Here is a 15,151-nt window from a genome sequence, read left to right as displayed (position 1 = left end):
ACACTTTTCTCAATTTCAGAAAGAAATCACTTAACGTACTGTTCAAAATTGAAACTTCATCATATCCATGTCCAAATTTTACAAAAGATAATTCATTATTGAGATCTTGATCAATACCAAATAATTAAGGTCACAAGATACTTAAAACTCAAGAAAGCTATTTGATCAGTATGTAATGCTTCATGGACAGGGCAATCTAAAGACAATGGAAGATCAAACTTCTCGTTAAGTTAATCCCTTGCAAATATTCTTATTTATATGGAGAGAAAAAAAAAATATTAAGCTGCATGAGGATTCAAAATAATCAAGGTAACAACCACGACTTTTAAGCCAAATCATAATTATCTACTTCATATTTTGAAATTCAAATAAACAAATCCATGATTAAAGTGGTAAAAAAAAATCCCTATCAGCTAGGCATTTGTTTCAGAATGAAACCAAAAGAGACTAAATAAGGTTAAATGAACACTACAAGAAAATGGTGTTTTAGATTCAGCTGAAAAATGGATGCTAAAAGGCAAATTGTGGATGCTAACAGTCATTTAGAGTCAGTATAGAGTCCAAAAAATTGACGACAGTAAAAGCCTGGATGCTAAACACTAGCATCCAGCTGACGCTAAAATAACATCTACAAATGTGGACGCTAAAATTGAAGCTAAACACGTGTTAAAATTGTATGTAATGTAGACGCTACTTAGCATCTGTAAAAATGGACGCTAAAAGTTGGGCTAAATTTAGCATCAGTAACTGTGAATGCTAAGATGAAAATTTAGAAAACTAAATTCTGTCAAGTTTAGCTTTCGAAATTGTGGATGCTAAATAATAAGCTATCAATTTTATTGAAAAATACCGTACGCAATTGCATTCAATTCACTGACATTAATTAACTTGAATGCATATATTTTTTGTTGGTCAACGACCCCTTATCATACTTACAAAATAATATTTAAGACCCAAAAATATAATATTATAGAAGATATTAACAGGAATTGAAATTGAGGCATCTAATGATAAACAAACCACAAATATAATGAAGTCTTAACCATAAATTTAGTAGAAACTAAACATAATCCTAAAGCCAAAACATAATGAGTCACAAGTTCAATGAGAACTAGGTGAGGTCATCCAAAAAAGCTTGGCGAAGTCTGAAATGTAAAATTAGTAGAAACTATACATAATCCTAAAGCCAAAACATAAGGTGACATTAGTTCAAGAGACTAGGTGAGGTCATCCAAAAAACACATGACAATTTTGTTATATCCAACAAAAACTACAACATTGACAATGATTAGGTGAGGTCATCCTCTGATTGATCATCGAGAGCAACATCATAATGTGGATGTTGAGGAGTATTACGAGGTTGAATCATACTACAAGAACCATCACCTGATTGATTCTCTAAAGCTGCCATCCGTTGCCTAAATTCTGCCATTTCAGTATAGAATTTGTTCTCCAACTCTTTCGTACGTTGATCAGCCTCAACAGCTCTTTGGTTTGCTTCCTCGGCTCTTTGGTTAGCTGCAGCAGCATCTGCACGCGCCGCAGCTGCCTCCTGACGAAACATCTCAATCGCCTCATTTTCAGGAGGAAGAGACTCTTGAGTTAGATTAAGTACACCTGGTCTAATATTGCCAGACAAAGCCCCGGTACCGTAACACCGACCTCGAGAAATACCCCCAGCAACATCTGCCCATAATTGAATTCTTGTCTCTCCATCCACCTCTTGTATATCACCAGTAGAGTCCTCACCAATTGTTGTTAGCTGAGTCAGACACTCTTGATATTTTTCCTGGGAAAAAAACACAACTTATTAATATATTGTCAAATCAGCGAACACATTTGTAGTGCATGTTTCATGTCTATTCCTAAAGGTAACATGCATGTAGTCTCTACTACAACAATGCATAATTTCCGCCACAATCCAAAATGTATGTAATCAATTTCAATTCACACCAAAGAATAATTCAGCAACAGAGAATAATTCCTATAGTTCATAAAACAACCAGAATATATTACAGCCCAATGAATTGATTTTGCTGATATATCACAATCATCTTTTACGTTGTAACATACATACTGCATACATATAAGAGAAACAAAACATAATAAAACAAAGTCTGCCTGTATACACGCGGACATGCAATGTAATATTTAACATCACTAGCTAGTCTCAACTATTGTGTGATAGTGATTCTGTTTCTGTTACCTTAAAAACAAACATTAATTGTAGTTTTGCTATGTAGGGACTAGCACTCAGCTGATCCTAGGTTTCTAATTCTTATACATTAGTTCAAACTTATGCTTCAAATTCTGATTTAAGGTTCCTAATCTTGTCTTAGAAAAAAATTACAATTCACATTTGCACCAATGCAACCAGTAACTCAATGCCAACTTCAAAATTTTACAATGAATAACTTACATAAGTTTTTCCAGCACGACTTTCAACCCAATCACCAGACTTCCTCTTACGCGTGAACAAGAAGAGCTCATCGGGATAGATAGGCCGTTCTAGTTTTTTGCACTGCCAATGAAGTCATGAAACAAATTTAAGGGAAATTACAAAAAAAATCTACCAATGAATATTTAAAGAATTTAATGAATGCATACCATGTCTAGCGCCACGTCATGGTGAGCCTTACGACCTGTGGTGTGGAGAGCTCCTCCCTTGGTTGAACCCCGATTGGTCTTATTTTGTGAAGAAAGCTTCTTGAAATTGTCTCCTTTCCAATAGTCAAGAAGTGCATCATATGCATCCTCTCCCATCCAACTAGGTCTTTTCCCCTTATTTCTTACTTTTGTAAGCATGTCAGTAAGCCTCTTGGGGCACTTTTTATTAAATATGCCCCTGATTTCCTTAGCATGATGTGGTTCCCATGAAACATATTTCTGTTAAGACAATATAAATATAGTAAATTTTACATCTTAGTCCAAAACTGACAGACGATAGGCATTTATTCTCAACCATTATGCTATATTCTTACCGAAAATGTTTTAAACCAGTCATCTTGAGGAACCTTTTTCCAACACGAATAAGCAGTGCGAAATTGACGCCTAATAGCCATCCTCATGGCATTAGCAGCTTCATTGCTAGGAGACAATCTACAAAAAAAAAACAAAAACAAAATAACTATGAAAGAAATAGATTTTAATTTATAAAAGTAAGTGCATGATAAATTGTAAAAGAAACAAAAATGAAATACCCATGACCAAGAGGGCGTATGACAGTCTTTATAATATCATCATCCTGATCGTCCTCTTGCTCATTCTCTAGGTTGTCTCCCTGCAAGCCCTGGACATGAACCTCCTCTAGGGAAGGTGGTATTATCGATTGGGCCGGCAATGGTGCAGTCACCTGGGAAGGTAGGACTGCTGGTGGGGTGAGTAGGACTGCTGGTGGGGCAGGTTGGACCACAACTGGTGGGGTGGGTTGGACCGCAGCTGGTGGGACAGGTTGGACCACAGCTGGTGGGGTGAGTTGGGCTGCTGGTGAGGTAGGCTCGACTGATGGTGCTAAACCCAGTTTCTTTCGCCGTATCTCGTTGGCTACAACAAGCTTCTTGGTGGCTCTAGCAAGATCTCCTGGTTTTAATACCTTCAAATGAATTTTGGTGGAAGACTTTTTCCGCTTATTTCCATGACATTGTCCAGCCATTTGGTCAAGCAATCTGTTTTCCAAAACAATAAAATACAATTAGAACAACTGAAAGCATACAGTTAGAACTAACAGAAAATAAGAGAAACGTGTGAACGCTTAAGAGAAAATACATACAGTTAGAACTAGAAGAATAATAAAAACAACTGAAAGCATGTAGTGATAGCAGAAATAAGAGAAATAAAAATAAATACATAGTGTACTACAAATTAAGATAAATACAGTTTAAACATTACTACTCCAAAATACAATTTTGATCCTTCCCTTAAACTAACAACTACTTCAATACAATAATAATCTAATCTATATATCATCGTAGTCATCGTCATCCCCATCCTCGTTCTCATTTTCCTCATCCTCATTGTCCTCCCCATCACTCTCCTCTTCATCATCATCTTCTGATTGACCATCTTGGTCCATCGGATCATTGTTATGATCAATAATCATCTCAACCTCTTCAATTAGTGCTGCATCATGTAGTATTTCCAACTCAGTGACGGACAGTGGGTGACATATGATCGTATTGATAAGGAATTTCATCCTCTATTATTTCCACAGAGACGCTGTGAGACAAATAAATTTGAAAAAGAAAGGAAGGAGATTGATGAAACACATTAAAGATAAATGTAGGGACGTACAAGTTGCTTTGAATGCACTTCCAACCTCCCCACCTTACTCATTCACTCATAGATCTTCCTTTCTAATCTTACTACTACTTATTTATATACTACTACTTTATCGTTCCTTACACACCAAAAACTATTCTACTAAATATTTATTACTTATTCAAATAGTACTTACTATATGGGAAATCAAAAATAAAAAATCTTCACACACCAGAAAGTAGTTGAGAGAGAAAAGAAGGATACCAGTTCGAGAAAACGCAAGAGCCAGCAGTGAAGAACTTCAAGGAACAATTTTGCCTCCGAACAGTGAATCGATGAAAGGCGATAACGGAGACAACAGCGAAGCAACTCAGAACCTTCACCGGAGACAACGTCGAAGCAATTCGAGAACGTTGATGTCAAATCCTGTTACCAAAGATTAACCCCTTAACATTTCAGTAGCAAATTCTGTACTTTTGTAATAACAATACCAAAGCACACATTTAATAACTAAATTGTCAAAATTAACCCTTTTATCTTACACTCTTACTAATAGAGTAATAAGGTAATTTCAATTAATTAAGCGCAAAGTTAGAATCCACGTATCATGACACACTTTTAAACCACGTCATATATTGGGTGCAAAGTAAAGAGAACTAATATTCAAACCACACCAACTTCATTTCATACAAAAGAAAATAAACAGCCGTAAAAAAGCTCCACATTAAAAGTTATTGTGATGGCAAAAAGAATATCATAAAGTTATGAGCCAATTTATATACAAGGTAGTGCCTAGTGAACTCATCAAGATTAATAGGCTCGGAGGCCTTATTCCAACACAATGCCACCACATATTGAAATGATGAAAGCATGATGGAAAGTAAAGCAAACAATTAATTAATAGAAAATAAACATGCTGTTAGTATGTGTCACAAAGGATCTTATTTTCTATATAAGCCAGTTCCTCACCGCCAAGCCAGAAGTGGGTCAAACATACAAATTGCTTATAAATTCAAAATTTGTACCAATGTAATTTTTTAGAGAAACCCACAAGATCTAGAATGTTAAGAGAACTTGATTACTGTCATACCCTGTAAGCCTAAAGTAACATAAAAAAAAATCAAAATTTAATAAACAAAGAAGAACGATTAAAAGGGTATTCTTAAAACATGATTGATAATGATTAAACATAAGAAGAAAGAACCTGAAACAGTTGCTTGAAATTGGATTGGGAACGTAGCCATCACTAGGTAACCATCGAATTAGAAGAGGATATGGATTTTGGTTGGATTGGGAAAGTGACTTTGGTTTTTTGGTTGAAAGGAGAAAGTGTCGCTCACATGGATTTGGTAAAGTTACTCATCTGCTGAAGATAAGGATTATTGTAATAAGAAGAAAAAAGAATATAAAATAGTGGTGGAAAAAAAGATTTTGGGAACCGTGAAAAAAAATGTGGGAAAGAAAAAAATGGGGGGAAATGAAATTTTGTCAAAATAAATAAAGAAAAAAGAAATTGAAAAAAATGCCTAAATTTTTTAGCATCAATATTTGTGGATGCTATTTGTAAAATTAAAAATTACTAAAATTTAGCATCAAAATTCATGGACGCTAATTTAATAATAAAATTTTAAAAATATTAGCGTCTACAATATATATTATAGAGTCCACAACACTGAAGCTAAATTTCATAATAAAAAATCATTGTAAAAAATGCATTTGCATCAACATTTTTGGACGCTAAACACACAATATTAGCATTAGAAATGGCCTGAAGCTAATATTTCTGAAGCTAAATGGCTATTTTCTTGTAGTGGAAGGCTTAATTTTTAACCGAAATCCAAAGCCAAAAACAGTGTAATCTGAATCCATGAACAAAGGCAACGATGAATAAAAGAAGAAAAATAGTAATTCATCGACGGATGATTGTAAACAAACAGGCATCCATGATATAAGGGCAGTATCACATGCAGACATGGATAAACAAATAGGCATATCATAGATCAAATAGGCTTTGTAAACAAAATAAATAAAAATAAAGCCATCGCACATGTATCATGCCCATCAATAAAGTTGTGCATTAAAAGGCATGTGCCAATTTGTTTTTCATAAAGACAATTTTATAACAATGATCATGTTTACGATGTAAACTTCCTGGATATAAACCTTAAAATAAAAATCGCTTTACGGTGAAACCAAAATTAGAAATAACAAATCGGCAAAATCGTTATGCAAACGCGGAACACAAAATTTTAGGGTTCACAAGGGGCCAAGCACAATTCAAGCACGATATAATCAATGCAATCCCAATAAATCAAACATGAAGACCGCTCTGATACCACTTGTTGGAAATTTAGGTCTGAGAGTTTGCCATGTATGGTGTATTGGGGACCATAGCCTCTTTTATATTGGATGGCCATTAGGGTTTCCCATTATTCCGTTAATGGGCCATCCGGACATCCACTCATTTAGTCCATATCAACTAATTAAATATTAATTATCCAATTAGAAATCTAATAGTCTTATTACTTAATTTGATCACTAATCAACTAAGGCTCACAATTGATAAATAGCTAATATAATTATTGTTACGATATTTGCCCACATAATGATATTGGAATATAATAAATAATAAAATATTCCAACAGTTCCACCTATATACGGTGCTTTTAGTTTGTATTCTCTGAATCACCTGTCTATGTTCGTCTTGAACAGGGATTTGGTTTTTAATAAAATTTGATGTAAAAAAAATCCCAATACTTATTTTGATATAATCTCTTATATTAATACTCTTATATTAATAATTAAATGATTTAAGCATCTTCTTTCAAAAATAATAAAAAGCCGCCTACTCATTTTTTTAATAAAAAGCCGCCTACTCATTTTTTTAAAAGGTAGAAAATATGCCTATTCATATATATATATATACTCACACACTAGATTATCATCCACCTGATGCGTGGTTTTTGCATTTTTATACGTTGCTTATTTACTTTTTTTCTCTCTAACGAAGTCGGAAACAATATAAAAAAGTGACAGTCTCAGTCGCCGTGAGCTTAGCTCAGTCTCAATCAAGCAAAGGTGTTCCTACATGGGAACCAAAACAAGGTTATAAGATGCACAAACAAATGTTTAATCAAGGAAACAAAAAACATTATATAGTGGCAAAACCAATACAAACTAACGGACTAGACCATACTAATGAAAAAGAAAATTGATTTTTAAGTTTTCAACCATCACAAAAAGGAAAAAGCATGATACGAATACGATCAAGTGATTTTACGAATAAAATAGTTTTTTAAAATATAAAACTACAATAAAAAAAAATGGGTAATAGTGAGAAGTGAGGGAGGGCATACGGAAGTGAAAGGGTTGCGGGGGAAGAATTTGTTGGGTGATTCTTTGTGAACAACAATCGCATTTTGTTCTTGACATTTGCAATTCCGATCTACAAAAGAAGTCATCGCCGGAGATTGAAATTACAGTCTGGTTGACCCGATCGGCACCAAAAATGATCTGATTGAATTGTTAATTGTGTGGCATTTTTGTGGTTGCGTTGCGCAGGAACAATCAATTCACGCAGATACCTTCTTTCTCTACAAGAAAATTGCATAGAACAAAAGAGAATATGTAAAAAAATGAACTCCTTGGAATAAAAATTATTACTGATGTTTGAAATAGTTTTTGTTTTCAGTTTTTGAAATATACAAGTCATCTTTTCACAATGTTATCCTTTTACATGTTTTAGTTTTTTTAGTCCCTAAAACTAAAAAATTCAAAACAGTTTCCAAAAGTGTAATTTTAAAAATAGTTTAGCAAACAAGTTTTTAATTTTCAAGATTTTAAAAACTAAAAAAGAGTTTTTGGGAAGTGTTTCAAACAGGTTCGGTGTACTTGCACGTGTTCCGACGCTCAAGTCAATGAGAGATCAAGACAGCGATATAACTTTAGGATAAATGTGACATACCTATAGTAAGTTGGGTTTTTGGCCGTTAGGCCTTCATTTGGACAGTTGTCAAGTGAGTAATTCTAAGATAAAATGATTTCATATTATGTGAAACTTCCTTATTTGCATTCATGAAATAGAAGGAGAGAAAAAATCGGATCCAAAGATAGTGATAGATTGAGCGAGAGTGAGTAATTCTAAGATAAAATTTTAAGATGTTGACAAACATGCAAGTAAATCTTCCTTTCTCCGAAGTGTTGGATCAAATTCCTGCATATGCTAAGTTCATCATGAAGTAATACATCTCAAATAAAAAATAAAAAAATAAAAGATGAGGTAGTCGTAGCCTTAACATAAAATTGTAGCTCTATCCTTGAAATGAAGCTTCCACTGGAAATGAAAGACCCTGGTTGCTGCATTATTCCTTGCTCAATTGGTAAACTAATTATTAGTAAGGCTCTATGTGATTTACGAGCAAGCATCAATCTCATGTAGTCAGGGGCGTAGCCCTTCATTGACAAGGGGTAGCCTTAGCTACCCCAAAAAATATATTAATCTTTAATTGGTTGGTATAAATTTATATTCGACTACCCCAAATAATAAACATTGAGCTACCCCAAACAAATTCAGTTGTCAAAAATTAGCATAAACAAATTAAATGGACATTGAGTTTCTTGCAAATAACATATTTGTATACATTGGAAAAGACATTATTAATCTATTTAGTAAACAGTCAATTATAGATAAAATTGACTTTTTAAAATGCATTTCACCCAACTTTTTTAAATAACTATTGTCAATTTTTTTTGCTTTAATTTACATTTCATAAATTACTGTCACTTTTTTTTTCATGTATTGATTAATTTTCGGATTACATTTGTTTTTAGTCTTTACAACACTTGCAATTTTTTAGTTATGATTCTAAGATTTTGTTTGATTTTAGTCCTTAATTTTTTGTTAGAGATTAAAAACAAGACTAAAAATACTTTTTTTTTTGTAAAATTTTAATAAATCGAGACAAAAATTGAATAAGTTTAAATCTAAAACATTATAATCTATGGGGCTAAAAACATTTTTATCCTTAAATTTAATATATTTGATTTAAAAATATTTTATTGTTCCTTTATATTTGGCCTCTCCATAAATTTTTTGCTAGCTTCGCCGCTGCATGTAGTTGTCCATGCTAAAGAAGATTAAAGGTTTTGAGATTAAACTATCAAACATGACTCTTAAGTAGACATGTCGATCAAATATCCTTATGATGTAGTGGAAGATGTTCTAGTGAAAGTAGAAAAGTTCATTTTTCTGGTGATCTTTATTATATTGGATATGGAGAAAGAGTACGATTATTCCATTCTTCTTGGTTAACCCTTTTTAGGAATTAAAAGATCCATGATCAACATAGAGTTGAATGAGTTTTTGTTAACGTCTAAGAATGAGTATGTTTTCTATAATGTGTTTGAATCTATGAAGTCCAATAATAAAGAGACTAAGTGTTACAAAATAATTATGTCTAAAGAATTAGTGGGGAATCATGAAAAACACGAGCCACCTAACAAGCGTTCTAAAGACTATGTGGTGCATTCTATTCTTTAATAAAATCTCAAGATAGAAGATGAAGAGTATGTGCCAAAGTTGAAGGTATTTCAAGTTAATAAATATGAAAAAAGAAATAAGTCTTTAAACTGCCCAAGGTTGGAATTATTTATTCTAATTCTTTTAATACTTGGGTGAGTCTGTTGAATGAGTAGCTAAACGAAAAGTGGGGGTGAATAAAGGAGGTTCAAGGGTTTATGACAAATTTTAAAACACCTCATAGAACAAATAAGAGAATGGTCAACTAAATGTTAAAGGCTAAAATATGGTTTTAGTCTCTGCAAATATGCCTCGTTTTGATTTTAGTCCCTGTAAAAAAAAAAATTGTTTTTGGTCCCTGCAAAATTTTTTGTTTTTTAAAATAGTTCCTGACCCCATTTTTGTGATGATTTGCATACGTGGCACATGATGATTGAACCCAGTTTTTTGTCCCTGCAAAATATTTTGTTTTTTAAATAGGTCCCTGCAAAATTTTTTGCTTTTAAAAATAGTCCCTCCAGGGACTATTTTAAAAAACAAAAAAATTTGCAGAGACCAAAAACAAAAAAAAAATTTACAGGGACTAAAACTAAAACGAGGCATATTTGCAGGGACTAAAACGATATTTTAGCCAATGTTAAAATATCCACCTTTATTTGCGTGGTGGTTGGTCAAGTTCGAAATGTTAAACACATGTTGAATGAGAGGTGACCCATTGCCTTTTGTTTTAAAAAAGAATTCAGTTAATTTTTAATTCCTGTCAAGTCTTAAACATTCATCATACAATCAATTATGGTTTTCTACTTGTAATTATGCTTGTTGAATTTGCAGGAATTGCATAACCATTCAATTTCCAAAAATTTAAAATTGTTTTTTTCTCAAGAGTATTTTTCTTACCATCAAAGATGAGGGCTAGTTTAGACCCACAGTTTAAGAGCAAGGTAACTATTAGCGCTTGTTGCTGATGGTCGAATTAGGCAAGTGTACCAAATCATTTACGAAGAAATAAAGTGATAAGTAGAGTATCGTATCCACAAGGATTGTCATTTCGTCTAAACAACTCACGTTACTTATATTAAGTTGACGATATAGAATAAAAGAGATAAGGGTTAGATATTGCAATTTTTATTTGTTTGCGACAGAGCAAGTTACCTGTTTTTGGTTGCAGAAAAAAAAAACAGTGGTTAGGACTCTTTTAATCCCCCCCCTATTTGCTTTGTTGGACATTAAATAACATTCATGTCACATTTACTTATCTTAAGTAGATTATACAAGTGATGAGGTCGTTGGGACGTTCTAACCTAGTCGGTTGTGAAACTACACCTACTAATCGCACGATGATCCTTACGTGCGGGGTCTATATTATCTTGGTTGATCTAGGTCTATCACTCTGATGGCTAACTGCACATGCTTATTGCACGGTGATCTTTATGTGCGGGGTCTTGTTAATTCAAAGTTAATTGAAACATAGACTTAAATTGGCGTTCTGGTTTTTCCAAAGGCAATGAAGGCCAATGTTCCATTAGGGCAGCCCATCTATAAATCTTAGGACACTCATAGCACACTCTCCTTCCCCCCTATGTAGTTCTACAAACGGGCAGCCCTATCAGCGTCTACCTTACCTAGACGTCGAGGACAATGGTTTTACTTAGGTTTGTTTCCATCGGTGCTTGTTTCACTAATTACTAAACTAGTTACATTCTACGTTCAGCATATTTTACTCAATATTAGTAATATCACCTCCTAAGTATTTACTACTAGGGTCAACTCTCTTTCGGTATCTTTCGCTAGTTTACTAATCACTTACTTCCTAGATAGATAGCTACTAGTATAAGGAAATAAAAATCAAGATATAAGCTTCCAGATAGTAATAACAATGTTAAGCCATGTCACATCCTAAGTATCTAATAAAGGGTTGTACCTCGCCGAAATAAATAAATCTTAAATAAAACTTAATAGTGAACAGAAAATAAACTACAATATAAAAAGCATTAAATTAAATAATTATCTAGCAAAAGTAAACAGAGGTTCATCTTGGAACCCTAATCTATAGATATCTAGTTTCACACGATAACTAAGACAAAAATACTAAAAGATAAAAACATACCCTAGAAAAGATACAAGAAGATAGAACTCCTCCTTGGCTCCTAGAATAACCTTCCTCTTGAACTGCACCAGTTTTAAACGAGAAATTGTGAATGAGGAAAGCTGGTATTTATAGGAAAAGTTTCCACCTAACTTGGGCTAAAATCGCAGGCTTTCAGGGGCAAAAAAGTCACAAAATATGACTTTTTTCGTAGGTCATGGGTGCTAGGCCCCTCAGGGCATGCGCTAAGCACATGTACCTTGCTTCTCAGGGCACCAGGCACCCCACAGCATGCGCCTGGGCGCAGTTGACACAATTATGGGCGTTGGGCGCCCCATCTTGTGCACCTGGGCGCTTCAGTGCAAATTCGATGCTGAAATGCATTTATTCTTCACATGTTAAGGTGTTTTCTTCAAAGTAAAATATCTTGGAACTTGAGAACAGAATTCCTCCCGTTGTAAAGTCTTTTGATGCCTCTTGAATCTTCATTCTTCATCTTCCCGAAGGACCACATAAATCTTCGAATGTATTGCTTCCCTGATTTTCTTGATTTCTTCATGAATTACATCAAGAACACCCTAAAATTGCTATGTTTCGGGAAGAATAGAATTACAGACTCAAATATAGAAAACATTATGAATGTTCTGAAATCATAGGCAATTGATCTAATACTCATCTGGTTTGCTGGTAAAACCTACGAAAATAGACTAAAAAAACATGTTAAGGATAACGTAAGATGACCTGTCATCACAACCCCAAACTTAAATTGTTGCTTGTCCTCAAGTAACGAAAAGAAAAACATAAGTTATTCGATGCATTTTTTTCCAAGAAAAACATATCTTTTCGGGAGTTGTGCTTAGGACATCATTCATCACATTTATAGCAGAGCAGCAACTAACTTACCACATTACATTCAAGCGAGTCCGACTAGGAGAAAGTAACATATATTCTCAACCATAATCTTTTCCATGATATATGTATGTATCTCCTAAAGCCAGTATCGCTGGTCACAGCATTTGCTCACTCCAGTCGTCACATGAATGTACCTTGTTATAAATTTAAGACAATTCTATATAGACAGTCAAGTTAAAATTATTTACACACTTTGAGAACTTTAAGGGTTATAACTTGGCTTAGGTTAAGGGTGGATATATTTGGGAATGTAGGCTAACAAAACAACTTGGAGTTAGTTTACTAACCTAGGGATTCCTACTAAAACATTAATGTTCTTTCAACCTTCCTTCGTTGAATCAGTCAAGATGGGTAAAACAGTAGAACTATTTGTCCTTTTATTTTTAAGAAAAAGATACTTTTTTTTTAAGAAACCATAATTTTTGGCTCTTGATTTTTTTTTCTTTTTTCTATTTTTTTTGTATAAATCCATGGTCATCTACATTTTTTCTTTTTCTGACAAATATGTTCTACTGTTACTCCACCTCAAACATAAAATATTGCTAATTTCAAAGATCAACCCCAAACTTAGCTTCAAAACATGTGCAGTCATAATAATACATATCTAACTTCAAGTGAAATCAAACAGGGTGCATTAAAGGTTCAGGACTGTAACATGATTTGTTAGTAAGTAAAATGAAAGAAAATTTTGTCTGGAGTCTCAAAGTAGTTTCACAAAGGATAAGAAGAATATAAAAGGGTGGCTTGAAAGGCTCAAGTAACAAAGAAAAATGTCTCGTATGTATAATAATCTAACCGATCGTTCGCATAGAACGGCCGCAAATTTGAGCAAAAATAGCATTCATATGGAACACTCATAAATGGAAGTATTTAAGTATCTAACAACCGAGACTGGATATGGAAATATTTGGCTCTAAATCTCATTGTTTATGCTATTCAGAAAAGATATGGTGATCTTATAAGTACCTTCAGTAGCAAGCCCCGGAAAGTATTGTGCTCTTAAATGTAAGGGTAAACTAGCCTCCACCGTAAATGCTTTGAACTGACTACCTAAGACTAAAACAAAATTAAACATTAAAGGAAAGGTTGTAAATGTAAATGCAAAGAATAAAATTTTATAAGATTACGTGAGGATTAGTAACAGATTTAAGAAATGAAATTGATTAGTCAGAAATCTCAGCTTAGCAGAAAATAAACTAATGGGTTGCCTCCCATTCAGCGCTTCCTTAACGTCTTAGTCCTGATGGTCAATAGGTTGCCTCCTATTCAGCGCTTCTTTTAGTTCACTAGTTTGACGGAATAGGTTACCTCCTATTCAGCGCGTGTTTTATGTCTCGAGTCTGACGGATATGTCTATACACCGCTCTTGCGTCTTTTTTGTGTTGGCTTATATTCATCAGATTCACCATAACCAACGTGATACTCCACCATATTTATCTCACTTGGATCAATATATGACTACCACATGACTTCATCTTATATCACAATCTCTCTGTTCGGACAAACTTTCTTGATCATAAATGGTCCATCCCATCCTTTCCTAGATTTCCTCTCAAAGAAACCATAGAACTTTGTTGGATGTCTAAGCATGCAAACGAGTCCAACATTCGTCAATTATTGCTTCCTTTATGTTCTTAGGTTCAATTTGTGAAACAAAAGCAGTAACACCACAAAAGTTACTTACTTAAGACCTTGTACTTACTCCCCTTTTGATGTCACCAAGAATGTTCTCTAAGAGATGGTCTCTCATGGTGAACCAATCATGAGGAGACAATGGTGAAGTTTCTTGTTTTTATTCCTCGTGGACATCTCTCTAAAATTCCTTATCCTTGTTGTCCTCATTTTTCGGTGGAGCTTCTTGTTGGTCACCATCTTTGACAATCTCCTTACTGTCAATCCCTGCAACATCAAAACCAAAAGAACCTTTCTCAACCGCTTTGGGAGGCGTCTCATCAAAAGCAACATGAATGGACTCCTCAACAACGAGAGTCCGTTTATTATAAACTCTATATGTCTTGTTATTAGATGAATATCCTAGGAAAATAACATCATCATAAAAAAATCATATATTGCATTTGGAAAACTATTTCATTTTCCTTAATAGAAGACATTTCCATATATCATAGGTATGAACAGAAGGAAAAAAAATCTGATTTTTTTTCTTTTTCTAAAGTTTATTTTTATAATAACAAAAATGATTATAAAAAAGGAAGTTGTTTCAAAAAAAAAAAGAAAAAAAAGGAAGTGTGTGAAAGGAAGATTGGTCAATTTAATATATATAAAAGTGCAGTGTATAGACAATTATGTCCAAGCTGGATCTTTTCCTCCCTTCTCCCTCACACTTTCTTTAAATCTTCTCACATTCTTCTTCTTTTTTC

The 15,151-nt window shown here is 33.7% G+C and overlaps 1 protein-coding gene across 3 annotated transcripts; it reads right to left on the bottom strand.

Annotated features, from left to right (window-relative positions):
• Positions 1–1,008: 1,008 nt before the first annotated feature.
• Positions 1,009–5,620, bottom strand: LOC146899645 (uncharacterized). Of its 3 annotated transcripts, none has more exons than XM_085739220.1 (7): positions 5,462–5,620; positions 4,522–5,356; positions 3,201–3,665; positions 2,982–3,099; positions 2,608–2,886; positions 2,420–2,521; positions 1,009–1,789 (listed from the first exon to the last, which is right to left on the bottom strand). In XM_085739220.1, the coding sequence occupies exons 3-7, from the start codon at positions 3,650–3,652 to the stop codon at positions 1,289–1,291; spliced, it is 1,452 nt and encodes a 483-aa protein (XP_085595346.1). In that variant the 5' UTR covers positions 3,653–3,665; positions 4,522–5,356; positions 5,462–5,620; the 3' UTR covers positions 1,009–1,288. The 3 variants fall into 3 exon arrangements, with proteins under 3 accessions (XP_085595346.1, XP_085595345.1, XP_085595347.1); XM_085739219.1 differs by having other exon boundaries at positions 4,522–4,683; XM_085739221.1 differs by lacking the exon at positions 2,608–2,886 and having other exon boundaries at positions 4,522–4,683.
• Between the last annotated feature and the right edge of the window lie 9,531 nt (positions 5,621–15,151).

The sequence above is a fragment of the Medicago sativa genome, chromosome 8, assembly GCF_051527215.1.
Source record: "Medicago sativa cultivar Bolivia chromosome 8, Bolivia_mono, whole genome shotgun sequence".
Taxonomy (NCBI): Eukaryota; Viridiplantae; Streptophyta; class Magnoliopsida; order Fabales; family Fabaceae; genus Medicago; species Medicago sativa.
This window is presented reverse-complemented; position numbering and strand designations above follow the sequence as displayed.

Excerpts from the sequence above, each read along its gene's own strand:
- LOC146899645 (XM_085739220.1), bottom strand. The coding sequence starts at position 3,652 with ATGGCTGGACAATGTCATGGAAATAAGCGGAAAAAGTCTTCCACCAAA. Across the intron at positions 3,100-3,200 it reads ATACGCCCTCTTGGTCATGG|ATTGTCTCCTAGCAATGAAG; the intron begins GTATTTCATTTT and ends TTTTTTTTGTAG. Across the intron at positions 2,522-2,607 it reads ATGACGTGGCGCTAGACATG|TGCAAAAAACTAGAACGGCC; the intron begins GTATGCATTCAT and ends CTTCATTGGCAG.